The 13275-nt window shown below is 46.8% G+C and overlaps 1 protein-coding gene across 1 annotated transcript in view; it reads left to right on the top strand.

Moving 5' to 3' along the window:
• The window catches only part of ADAM15 (ADAM metallopeptidase domain 15), a 128180-nt gene that overhangs the window by 55636 nt on the left and 59269 nt on the right, over positions 1 to 13275 (top strand). The window contains exons 13-15 of the mRNA XM_060255328.1: positions 1648 to 1740; positions 10090 to 10285; positions 10403 to 10511. Of these exons, the coding sequence (XP_060111311.1) occupies positions 1648 to 1740; positions 10090 to 10285; positions 10403 to 10511 (398 nt within the window). The remainder of the gene's footprint in view (positions 1 to 1647; positions 1741 to 10089; positions 10286 to 10402; positions 10512 to 13275) is intronic.

The following is a 13275-nucleotide window of genomic DNA, read 5'->3' as shown; positions in this document are numbered from 1 at the left end:
GCAAAGGAGCTCCTGCAACTCAAATTTGAAGCAGGTTGCAGAGGGCAGGGCGGTGTCGCCAAAGCTGTTAGTATTCAAAGGGTTTTTGTTGGGTGAGGAAAGCTGGGTTTCTTTGGGGAAGCTCTTGTGGGGGGTGGTCTCTGTTTGAGAAGAGGGGCACTACCACAGGAGGTGATGGCGGCTGCAAGCATAGCCAGCTTTAAGAGGGGATTGGATAAAAATGTGGAGCAGAGGTCCATCAGTGGCTATTAGCCACAGTGTGTGTGTGTGTGTGTGTATATATATATATATATGTGTGTGTGTGTGTGTGTGTGTGTGTATACACACACACATATATTGGCCACTGTGTGACACAGAGTGTTGGACTGGATGGGCCACTGGCCTGATCCAACATGGCTTCTCTTATGTTCGTATGTAAAAAAATAGATTTTTAAATCATAGTTGAAATCACCAAAAGGGGGGGAAAGATATGTTCCATTGGGGGGAAGGCATGTGTGTGTGTGTGTGTGTGTGTGTGTTAAGTGCCATCAAGTTGCTTCCCACTTACGGGCAACCCTATGAGTGAATGATATCCAAAAATGTCCTATCGTGGACAGTGTTGCTGAGGAAATTCTTCCTCACCCAAAGGGGTATGACTACATGGAATTCACTGCCACAGGAAGTCGGGATGGCTGCAAGCATAGACACCTTCAAGAGGGGACTGGATAAATACATGGAGCGGAGGTCCAACAGTGGCTTTTAGCCACAAGGCATAGATGGAAAATTCTGTCTGGGGCAGTGATGCTCTGTATTCTTGGTGCTTGGTGGGGCAAGAGTGGGAGGGCTTCTAGTGTCCTGGCCTCACTGGTGGACCTCCTGATGGCACCTGGGTTTTGGCCACTGTGTGACACAGAGCGTTGGACTGGATGGCCCATTGGCCTGACCCACCATGGCCTCTCTGATGTTCTTAAGAACAGAGGTCCATCAGTGGCTATTAGCCACAAGGTGTAGATGGAAAATTCTGTCTGGGGCAGTGAGGCTCTGTATTCTTGGTACTTGGTGGGGGGGGAGGGGGCAACAGTGGGAGGGCTTCTGGAGTTCTGACCCCACTGGTGAACCTCTTGATGGCACCTGGGTTTTGGCCACTGTGTGACACAGAGGGTTGGACTGGATGGGGCACTGGCTTGACACAACAGTGCCTCTCCGATGTTCTTACGTTATATTCTTATGAGCAGTGGCAGATTCCTTCTGCTGCAAGGGGCTATTTTATTGCAGCTGCCTATCTTGACCCGCTCCCATGGGCAAAGGCCAGTCCTTCATGTGACCTGTCTGCTCACTCTCTTGACCTTCCCCCAGAACCCCAAGGCGCAAGGGTTCCATGATGGAATCATTTGCACATGGGGCAGGCAAACGCTTTGAAAAACGTTTGCCCTAGCCAGCACGTGAGTGAAGTGCTTGATTGCGGAAATGCATGGGGAAGCAATGCTTGAAGAAGGAAGGGGCAAACATGCCCATTCACACTTGGTGAGAGCCTGTCTCCCCTTTGCTCATCTCACTGCAACCTGGTATCCCTTTCGCATTAAGTTGAATGTGCATCTGAAGCAGCCTAACTTCTTGCTGGAGTTTTTAGAAACAGTAATCTTTCTTTCTCCCTCCGTTTTCCTTCAGGAGTGTGCAGATCTGTGTTGCAATTCAAGCACGTGCCAACTGATGCCTGGAGCTCAGTGTGCCACTGGGGGCGCCTGTTGCCATGAATGCAAGGTACCTTGCCACAGCAAAGGTGGGGCAAACCTTTGCTATAGATCAGTGGTTTCAAACATATGTCTCTGTCACAATCTGAGGCCTAGTATGGCCCAGAGGGCAGGGAGAAGCCTGCCTAGGAGTTGCTGGTGGGCCTATATCTCCCAGGCAGTGTTTCCTCTAAGCTGAGGTAGTGTGAGCTATCTCACAGTTTTTTAGCCTACGGCTCACACATTTTTGTCTCAACTCAGGAAAAATGGCCCCCGAGCAAGCTAATTTATGCAGCAGCTCACAACTTTCGTGCCTGTAGCTCACAAAGTAGAATTTTTTCTCACAGGACTCCGCGGCTTAGAGGGAAGATTCTTTCTGTCACTCTAATTGGGTGAAGAGGTTTTGGAGGGACCTGGGAGGAAAGCATAAATAGGTCTGGCTGGGAAAGAGGTTTGTTCTCTCTCTGGAAGAGGCTGCAGGAGAAAAAGGCAGCTGGAGAGAGGGTGGCTCAGTAGTAGAGCATCTGCTTGGTAAGCGGAAGGTCCCGGGTTCAATCCCCGGCCTCTCCCAACTGAAAAGGGCCCAGGCAAATAGGCGTGAAAAACCGCAGCCTGAGACCCTGAAGAGCCGCTGCCAGTCTGAGTAGACAATACTGACTTTGATGGACCCAGGGTCTGATTCGGTAGAAGGCATGTGTGTATATGAACATGTGAAGCTGCCTTCTACTGAATCAGGCCCTTGGTCCATCAAAGTCAGTATTGTCTTCTCAGACTGGCAGCGGCTCTCCAGGGTCTCAAGCTGAGGTTTTTCACACCTATTTGCCTGGACCCTTTTTTGGAGATGCCGGGGATTGAACCTGGGACCTTCTGCTTCCCAAGCAGATGCTCTACCACTGAGCCACCGTCCCTCCCCATATGTTCCTACTTGGTCTTGTTCCATACATGGGTCGCATTCTGAGTACTGGGTTTCTCTTCCAAGAGAAGCTAATGTTTTTCTGCATTCAGTTTTTCTGCATATCTGATTCTTGGGAGCTTTCCAGCTCCTTGTATAAAACTTTTCAGCTTCTTTTGTGATGTAGCATCTTAAGAGCAAAAAGACAACAGGACGGTGGGGCAAAATAATATTTTTATTCAGTCAGACTGCCCCCACACATTTCACTTCTGCTACTTTGTGGGGAATCTGTATAATAACACCAACCAGTTCCCACAGCAACAGAATTCTGAAATTCTGTTGGTGCGGGAACTGCTTGATAATATTATACATCGCAATGTAAAAAGGACCACGGAGGAGAGACGAAGCCGAAACAAAAAGAAAAAAGACTCTCCGTGTAAAATGCAGTTTTAACTTGTGAATAATAAGTATCAAAATACAAAACGAATATTATCAGTACATTTCACCAAGTTAAAACCTCATAAGTTACTCAATGCTCCTACTGCCCTTATGTGGCTGAAAGCTGCATTCAGTCCAGTATTAAAAATAGGTGGTCCAACGGGGAACCGGTCTGCTTTGCAAGCCGTTTCGGATCTCAAATCCTCCTTCTAGGGACCATCCTTACGAGTATTGTACAGTTTTCCAGGTCCAGTAGTGCCAAATGAATTCCTAGCTTTCTCTAATTAGCACACATAATAGTGGGAACGCCATAATTAGTACTATCCTTATCAGCAATGCAGAGGACGCCTGCATTGCTGATAAGGGTAGTACTTACTATGGCGTTCCCTTATGAGGTTTTAACTTCCCCTCCCCACAACGGACACCGTGTGGGGTAGGTGGGGCTGAGTGAGAGAACTGCTCTTGAGCAGAACAGCCTTGAGAGAACTTGTGGCTGGCTCAAGGTCAGATCAGCAGCTGCGAGTGGAGGAGTGGGGGAATCAAACCCGGTTCTCCCAGATTAGAGTCCGCACACTTAAGCACTACACCAAACATTGCACAGATGTTTGACTAAGTATAATGATATTGGAGGGCTGGGTATTTTGTATGCACATATATTTGTTTCTAGCGAAATTATAGCGTTTGCAGTGTATGCATGAGCTGGAACGCAGCATGTCGTTTATTATTATACATCGAGGTGCCGTGAGCCCTTTTCTTTGTTGTATTCTAACCACTAGACCGCACTGTCTCGCATGTGCCGCCTCTTCCCCCGGACAGCGGTGTTCCCCTTCCGTGTGGTAATGTGAAGGTGAAGTAATGTTTGTTGATTGGTTATTTTGAAGATGCTAATTTGCATCTCTGAGCATTCTTTTTCAGTTGTGAGCCGGATGCTTCTCTTCTTCTGTTACATGCTGTACCATGCAGTACATTAGTTATTGCTCTGTAAAATAGTTCTCCAGTAAAGTTTAACTTGGTTTTTTTTATTGTTCTATTTAGTCTGTTACAACAAATATTTGTAGCTATATACATTTCGATTTCTCCCTCCCTCCCTTTACTCTGAGTCTTTTCACCCCAGCCACGGGCACAAAGTCTTAATCTTCCATTGAATGTCTTTTCTCCCTTCTTTCAATATCCAATCTAGGTAGGTCTTCCATCGGGTCTTAATTTCATTAAATTCCCCTTCCCATGTTGTCTCTTTGTTGATTGACGTCACGATAAAATTCAAACAAATAGTTGTGCCAGATTTCTACTGTCCATTTACTTTCGTCTTTCCAGCCCAAAGCTATAACCGCCTTTCCCGCCTTAACTAAATTTTGAATACTCCTGTCCATTATCAGGCCTCCTATTGTACTTAACAACATTAGATTAAAATCTATAGTTAGTGTTATATTGCGTACTTTTCTAATAATTTCGATAATTTCCTTCCAAAAGGTCTTTACTTCCGAACATTCCCACCACATGTGTGCATACCAGCCTTTAGAGCGTTTACAGTGCCAGCATAACGGGCTTAATCCTGGACTCATGTTAGCTAGCTGTGCTGGTGTCTTATACCATTTTGTAAGGAGTTTATATTCAAGTTCTTTAAATTCAGTTACTTTGATTTCTTCTGTTCCTTTCATAATTTTATCCGCCATCCTTTCTGTTATCTGACCTTCATGGCTCCATCTCCTTTGAAGTATTCTGCTATTTTATCCTTATTTATTATCATCTTTCTATATATTTTCCCTACCAAACCCTTTTTCTGCTTTGCCATTTGTTTGTATATTACTTCCATCGGTGCATCTATCCAGAGTTCTTCATTTTCGCTAATCGTTTTTACTGCCTTATATAGCCCAGCTATTTTTAACCAATATTGTTTACCTATCTCTTCTGTTACTTCCTGTAAGGGTTTAAGATTTCCACTTCTAAACATATCCCCCACTCTGTGATACCCTTTAAGATTTAGCTTTTCCCACCAATTTATTTCTTGCACTTCCTCGTTAACAGTTTTGAGGGGTGCCCATCTAGAAATTTTTCCTAACCAATGGGGTTGCCGTTTCTTTCAAACTTCTAATGATGCTCTTCTAGGGCCTGTTGTTAGTTTTAAGTCTTTATTCGTAACTTTAGAAAAAATGCCTAATTTGCCTATATTATTATTAGTTTCATTCTCAAAGTTAACCCACTTCTGTGTCTTTTCCTCGCCTATTTCTAATAATGGTTTTAGTTGAAAAGCTTCATAATTGTTTAGGTCCGGGATTCCCCATCCAAATTCTGATTTATGACTATATATTATTCTCTTATGGAACCTGCTTTGTTACTGTCAAATATCCACTCTTTTAATGCTCTGTTCCAATGTTCAATTTTATTTTTCATTGTTCCCAAAGGCAACGTTTGAAATAGGTATGTTAACTTTGGTACCCAAATCATTTTAACACTCCTTATTCTAGATGATATCCCCAACGTTTTATTTTTCCATCTTTTCATGTCACTCTCTTATTTTTTTTCCATATTTTATCATAGTTATCCTTTATCATTCTATCAATATTTTTTTTGCAAAACTATAAACAAAGCATTTTTGCAAAGGCTGCCAAGCTATTCGGCCTAGAAGTTAGTCTGAAGAAGACAGAAGTTCTCCACCAGCCTGCACCCCAGGAAGATTATCACCCTCCCTGCATCATTGTGGGTGAATCAGTTCTGAAGACAGTCCAGCAGTTCAGCTACCTGGGGTGCTTCATCTCCTCAGATGCCAAGATCGACAAGGAGATTGACAACAGGCTGGCAAAGGCAAACCGTGCATTTGGCCGATTGCACAAAAGGGTGTGGAGCAACAAACATCTGAAAAAAGGCACAAAGATCAATGTTTACAAAGCGGTTGTGATGACAACCCTCATCTACGGCTCCGAATCATGGATTTTATACCGCCATCACCTGCGACTCCTCGAGCGCTTTCATCAGCGCTGCCTTCACACCATCTTCAACATCCACTGGAGTGACTTTGTGACCAACACTGAAGTCCTCAAGCGGGCGGAGGTTACCAGCATCGAGGCACTGCTGTTGAAGACGCAGCTGCGCTGGGCAGGGCATATTTCTAGGATGGAAAACCACCGCCTTCCCAGGATTGCCCTGTATGGCGAACTCTCCACCGGCCATCAAAATAGAGGGGCACCAAAGAAGAGGTACAAGGACTCCTTGAAGAAATCCCTTGGCACCTGTCGCATCAACCATCACCAGTGGTCTGACCTAGCCTCAGATCGCAAAGCATGGAGGCACACCATCCACCAGGCTGTCTCTTCCTTTGAGAACGCACGCATAGCTGGTCTTGAGGACAAAAGGAAATTGAGGAAGAATCGCACTGCTACAGCACCAACCCTAAATCAGACTTTTCTCTTCAGCCACTGTGGCCGGACCTGCCTGTCCCGCATTGGTCTTGTCAGCCACCAGCGAGCCTGCAGCAGACGTGGACTATTGCACCCTTCTTAAATCTTCGTTCGCGAAGCCAAGCTGAGAGAGAGAGATACCTAAATATCAAAGATTTCAGGTTTTCACAGCTGGTAACATCATTAGGGTTTGTAGAATCTTTCGGGCTCAAGTGCCGTGTTCTATTGGAGAAAGTTGTTCTTCCAGACGTTTCGTTCTCAGCTGCGGAGAACATCCTCAGTGGCGTTGCAACCGGAGGAGGCGCTCTGACCTTCTTGGCTGCTGTGCATTGAGTGAGGCCAGGGCTGCTGGAGAGCTGCTATTTCTAGGCTGGAGGGGGTGTGGTGAAAGGGCAGTTGGTTTGTGGATGTGCCCATTGTTTGGTGGGGCTTCCTGGAAGGGTAGTGATAAGGAAACTGGCTGTTGAATGTGAGCATTGTTCTGTGTTAATTGCTGGGAGGGCTGGAAGGGGTGTGAAGATAAGGAAGATGGTTGTTGACTGTGCTGATTGTTCTGTGAAATGTGCTGGTTGGTCTGTGAGTTTCAGCAATTTATAGTCTGTAGGGTGTTTTGCAGAGCTGGGTACCAAGATTGGTGGACTGGTGGATCTTGGTATCCAGAGTTCTTCATTTTCGCTAATGAAAATGAAGAACTCTGGATACCCTCCCAGCAATTAACACAGAACAATGGTCACATTCAACAGCCAGTTTCCTTATCACTACCCTTCCAGGAAGCCCCACCAAACAATGGGCACATCCACAAACCAATTGCCCTTTCACCACACCCCCTCCAGCCTAGAAATAGCAGCTCTCCAGCAGCCCTGGCCTCACTCAATGCACAGCAGCCAAGAAGGTCAGAGCGCCTGCTCCGGCTGCAACGCCACTGAGGATGTTCTCCGCAGCTGAGAACGAAACGTCTGGAAGAAAAACTTTCTCCAGTAGAACACGGCACTTGAGCCCGAAAGATTCTACAAACCCTAATGATTATACCTAAATAATTAAATTCCTTAACCCCCAATCCTATGTCCGTACTCCTATTTATCTCTTGCCTTTGTTCTCTATTTACATTAAGATATATAATTTCTGATTTTGCTATGTTGACCCCTAGCCCTGAGCACTTTTCAAAGTCTTCTAGGATAATCTTAACCTCCTTAACTCCCTCATTAGGGTTTGTCATGATTACTATAATGTCATCTGCAAATAGGTTGAGCTTCATTTCTTCGTTACCTGTCCCGTCGCCCTCTATTCTTCCTGAATTTCTAATCCAATCCGCTAATTGTTCTGTTGCTGTTATAAATAAGAGTGGAGACAGTGGGCAACCTTGTCTTACCCCTCCTCGTATGGGAAATGCTTGTGAATGGTCCCTTATTTACTCTTCCTTTTCGCATTTCCTCCTTTATAAATCTCCTGAGTTGCCTGTAAGAACCCTTTCCCTATCCCTATTTTCTCCAGTATTTGCTATAAATACTCATGAGAAAGAGTGTCAAAGGCTTTATAAACATCCAATTTTAGTAACCCTATTTTCTTCTGCTGTCCATGATATAGGACATTGAGGATATTTCTAATGGGGTGTGCTGTATTTCTACCTTTAATAAACCCATATCGATGCCCTTTTATAATGGTCGGAATGACTTTCTGGAGTCTATTTGCCAAAATGTTTGCAAAGATCTTATAATCTTGGTTTAAGAGGCTTATCGGTTTATATGAACCTGCGACTCCTCGAGCGCTTTCGTCAGCGCTGCCTTCGCACCATCCTCAACATCCACTGGAGTGACTTTGTGACCAACACTGAAGTCCTCAAGCGGGCGGAGGTTACCAGCCTCGAGGCACTGCTGTTGAAGACGCAGCTGCGCTGGGCAGGGCGTATTTCTAGGATGGAAAACCACCGCCTTCCCAAGATTGCCCTGTATGGCGAACTCTCCTCCGGCCATCGAAATAGAGGGGCACCAAAGAAGAGGTACAAGGACTCCTTGAAGAAATCCCTTGGCACCTGTCGCATCAACCATCACCAGTGGTCTGACCTAGCCTCAGATCGCAAAGCATGGAGGCACACCATCCACCAGGCTGTCTCTTCCTTTGAGAACACACGCATAGCTGGTCTTGAGGACAAAAGGAGATTGAGGAAGAATCGCACTGCTACAGGACCAACCCTAAATCAGACTTTTCCCTGCAGCCGCTGTGGCCGGACCTGCCTGTCCCACATTGGTCTTGTCAGCCACCAGCGAGCCTGCAGCAAACGTGGACTATTGCACCCTTCTTAAATCTTCGTTCGCGAAGCCAAGCCGAGAGAGAGAGAGAGGTTTATATGAACCTCCTTCTTCCGGATCCTTCTGAGGTTTTAGGATTAATATTCTTTCTGTTTCCCTCCACGTATCTGGAGCTTTCTTCCCTTTCAAAACTTCGTTAAAGACTACCTGCATTTCGGGTGCAACAAAATCTCCCATCATTTCTTTATAAAAATTTGCCTGTGAAAGCATCTAGCCCTGGTGATTTGCCTTTTTTTTCAATTCTTTTATTACTTCCCTTATTTCCTGAACTGTAATATCGCCCTCTAGTATTTCTATCCCTTCTTTCTCCGAAACGAGACTGGTTGTCTCCTGAAATTCTATGGTAGTCTTTTTCTTACATAGATTTTTATAAAAGTTCTCAAAAGCCTTGTTGATTTCCTTGAAGCTTTGTGTTGAGTTGTTATTGATTTTTATACTTCTAACCTTCTGTTTTGCTTTTTTGATCTTCAAATAGTTCTCCAATCTTTTTGCTGTGTTAATGCTATTCCTCTGAAAGTCGTTCCTTACCATAATTGCCTTTTTCCATAATGTAGCTATATCTAGTGCCTCCAACTGTTTTTGAACCGCTTTAATTTTATTCTGTAATGTAGGGCAATATTTTACCATTTGTTCCCTTTGAAACTACTCTAGTTCTTGGAATTTGGTTTGTCTTTTTTCGTACCATTCTCTTTTTTATACTCTTTTCTTTATACAATGACCCCTTATTTAACTTGTTTTACACCAGCAGTCCCCAATCTTTTTGGCACCAGGGACCGGTTTTTCCACGGACAATTTTTCCATGGACTGGTGTGTGTGTGTGATAGTTTCGGGATGATACAATTGTGTACTTTATTTCTGTTAGTTTGGTGTGGTACTTAAGTGTGTGGACTTTTATCTAGGAGAGCGGGGTTTGATTCCCCACTCCTCCACTTACAGCTGTTGGAATGGCCTTGAGTCAACCTTAGCTCTCACAGAGTTGTCCTTGAAAGGGCAGCTTCTATCACTCAGCCCCACCTACCTCACGGGATCTGTTGTGGGAGAGGAAGGTAATTGTGAGCCGCTCTGAGACTCTGAAATTCGGAGGATATAAATCCAATGTTGTCGTTATCCTCTTCCTCCTCCTCCTTCTCTTCTTCTTCTTCCTCGTCTTCCTCCTACATTGTAATATATAATGAAATAATGATACAACTCATGGCCGGTCACTAACAGACCATGGACCGGGACCAGTCCGCGGCCCGGGGGTTGGGAACCCCCGTTTTACACAAAGCGTTGGGTGATTTGTATAATATGTTTCCGAGAATACATGCATTTATCTAACAACAGCTCCCCTTCCGTCTCTCCTTTTCCAGCTGCGACGGGCTGGTTTTCTCTGCCGCGACGTGCGGAACGAATGCGACCTTTCTGAATTCTGCGACGGTGTCTCCCCCCACTGCCCCACGAACTTCCACAAACAGGATGGAACGCCCTGTGCAGAAGGCAGAGCCATTTGCTATGGAGGGGTCTGTCCCACCTACATGGGTCAGTGCCAGGAACTTTGGGGCCCAGGTGAGTGGGCGTTGAAGGATTTATGGCGCAGGGCGGTGCAGGAGGCCAGGGTCTGCTTCACCATTTTGCCTGGTTCTCCCATCAGTGCATCCTGACCTTTTGCATGTCTCCCGACAGGTTCGATCCCTGTCTCCGACGCGTGCATGGCTTCTCTGAACAGCAGGGGTGATCTGGAGGGCCACTGTGGGCAGCATCCCAATGGCTCCTATGCTCCTTGTGCCCAAAGGTGAGTGTTGTCCACGTGACCCCCCCCCCTACCGACAGAAGCATAAAGAGCTACAGTTTGTTATGGCAGCCCCATCGAGTCAGGGAGTTCGGAACGTCAGTGAGGGTCCACCTAGTCCAGCATCCTGTCTCATACAGTTTCTCTGGAGGGCCAGCAGCAGGGCAGAGAGGCTGAGGCCTTCCCCTCATAAGAACATCAGAAGAGCCCTGCTGGATCAGACCAATGAGGGTCCATCTAGTCCAGCATCCTGTCTCACACAGTGGCCACAACCAGTTCCTCTGGAGAGCCAGCAACAGGGCAGAGAGGCCGAGGTCATCCCCTCATAAGAGCATCAGAAGAGCCCTGCTGGATCAGACCAGTGAGGGTCCATCTAGTCCAGCATCCTGTCTCACACAGTGGCCACAACCAGTTCCTCTGGAGGGCCAACCACAGGGCAGAGAGGCTGAGGCCTTCCCCTCAGGAGCCCTGCTGGATCAGACCAGTGAGGGTCCATCTAGTCCAGCCTCCTGCCTCACACAGTGGCCTCAACCAGTTCCTCTGGAGGGCTAGCAACAGGGCAGAGAGGGTGAGGCCTTCCCCTCATAAGAACATCAGAAGAGCCCTGCTGGATCAGACCAGTGAGGGTCCATCTAGTCCAGCATCCTGTCTCACACAGTGGCCACAACCAGTTCCTCTGGAGGGCCAGCAACAGGGCAGAGAGGGTGAGGCCTTCCCCTCATAAGAACATCAGAAGAGCCCTGCTGGATCAGACCAGTGAGGCTTCATCTAGTCCAGCCTCCTGTCTCACACAGTGGCCTCAACCAGTTCCTCTGGAGGGCCAACAACAGGGCAGAGAGGACGAGGCCTTCCCCTCATAAGAACATCAGAAGAGCCCTGCTGGATCAGAGCAGTGAGGGTCCATCTAGTCCAGCCTCCTGTCTCACACAGTGACCTCAACCAGTTCCTCTGGAGGGCCAACAACAGGGCAGAGAGGACGAGGCCTTCCCCTCATAAGAACATCAGAAGAGTCCTGCTGGATCAGACCAGTGAGGGTCCATCTAGTCCAGCCTCCTGCCTCACTCAGTGGCCTCAACCAGTTCCTCTGGAAGTCCAACAACAGGGCAGAGAGGCTGAGGCCTTCCCCTCATAAGAACATTATTAGAGCCCTGCTAGATCAGACCAGTGAGGGTCCATCTACTCCAGCCTCCCGTCTCACACAGTGGTCTCAACCAGTTCCTCTGGAGGACCAGCAAAAAAGCAGAGAGACTGCGGCCTTCCCCTCAGAAGAACATCAGAATAGCCTTGTAGGATCAGACCAGTGAGGGTCCATCTAGTCCAGCCTCCTGTCTCACTCAGTGGCCTCAACCAGTTTCTCTGGAGGGCCAACAACAGGGCAGAGAGGCCGAGGCCTTCCCCTCATAAAAACATCAGAAGAGCCCTGCTTGATCAGATTAGTGGTCCACTTAGTCCAGCCTCCTGTCTCAAACAGTGGCCATCCAGTTCCTTTGGAGGGCCAACAGCAGGGCAGACGGGCCAAGGCCCTCCCCTGATGTTGCCCCTTGGCTCTGAGATTCAGAGGCTTAGTGCCTCTAAAATGTGGAGGTTCCCCTCAGCCACCACAGCTAGTAGCCATTGATAGACCTCTTCTCCATGAATCTCTCTAATCCCCTTTCCAAGCTGTTTATTCCTAAATTGCTGGCAGCAAATTCCACGTTCTAATCACTCTCTGTGTAAAGTAGTATTTCCTTTAGTCTGTCCTGAACCTTCTGCCCATCAGCTTCATTGGATGCCCTGGAGTTCTAACATTTGGGGAGAAAAAGTTCTTTTTGCCAACTCTCTCCACCCCATGCATAATTTTCAGGACAGACATACAATCTTCAGAATGGCTGCATTCAGATGTAGCAAGGGTTGGATCCTAGATGTATTGCTGGGATCGTTGTCAAGCGTCAATATTTCTCAATAATTAGTCTTTTGTTGTTTATTGTAGAAGCTCATAAGCTTTACCGAGGACAGAATCCTTGGAAGTAATGACGTATACATGGTTACATTGTTACTATATAGGGTTACTTCAAAGGATAAGATACAGATGCGATTTGAGTCAGGTGTCAAAGGTTACTACATAGTATCTCTTTTATTACTAAGGAATTTAGGCTATTAAAAACATCTCCCTTTCTCACATTTCTCCAAGACCTGATAAGAACTGTCTGTGTGAATCTGGGGGAGAGGCACCTCACAGCCAGGCTGTAGCGTAAACATCTTTGGGCTAGATAGATTTACTGCTTGCCCAAACGTTGTAAATAGGAGGGGGGCGATGGATACTAGTGGCCTGCTCTCTGTCTAAGAAACCATCATGGCACTTAGAAATATGCATGCTTGACAATGTATGCATGAGCTGGAACACAGCCACCTGGACCGGGACGGATCACAGGAACCGGCCCCATAGAAGGTCATTAGGGCAACAAGTCATAGAAGGGGGGATCCCTGCCCACTCCTTTTATATGCAGGGGAAGGGATGACTGGCTGGTTCACAGCAAACACGAGGTCGGCTCCTACCCTAATTGTTCACTGATGCAAGGTGTGCTTCTGTGTGCAAAAGGGGTGTCTTTGCTGTGAACACATGAAGCTGTCTTATACTGAATCAGACCCTCGGTACATCATAGTCAGGCTTGTCTACTCAGACTGGCAGTGGCTCTCCAGGGTCTCGAGTTGAGGTTTTTCACGCCTTCCTGCCTGGACCTTTTTAAGTTGGAGATGTCGGGGATTGAACCTGGGACCTTCTGCTTAC

This window comes from Heteronotia binoei, chromosome 1 (assembly GCF_032191835.1).
Source record: "Heteronotia binoei isolate CCM8104 ecotype False Entrance Well chromosome 1, APGP_CSIRO_Hbin_v1, whole genome shotgun sequence".
Classification (NCBI taxonomy): domain Eukaryota; kingdom Metazoa; phylum Chordata; class Lepidosauria; order Squamata; family Gekkonidae; genus Heteronotia; species Heteronotia binoei.
Note: the sequence above shows the minus strand (reverse complement) of the source record. Positions and strands in the feature narration are given on the sequence as shown.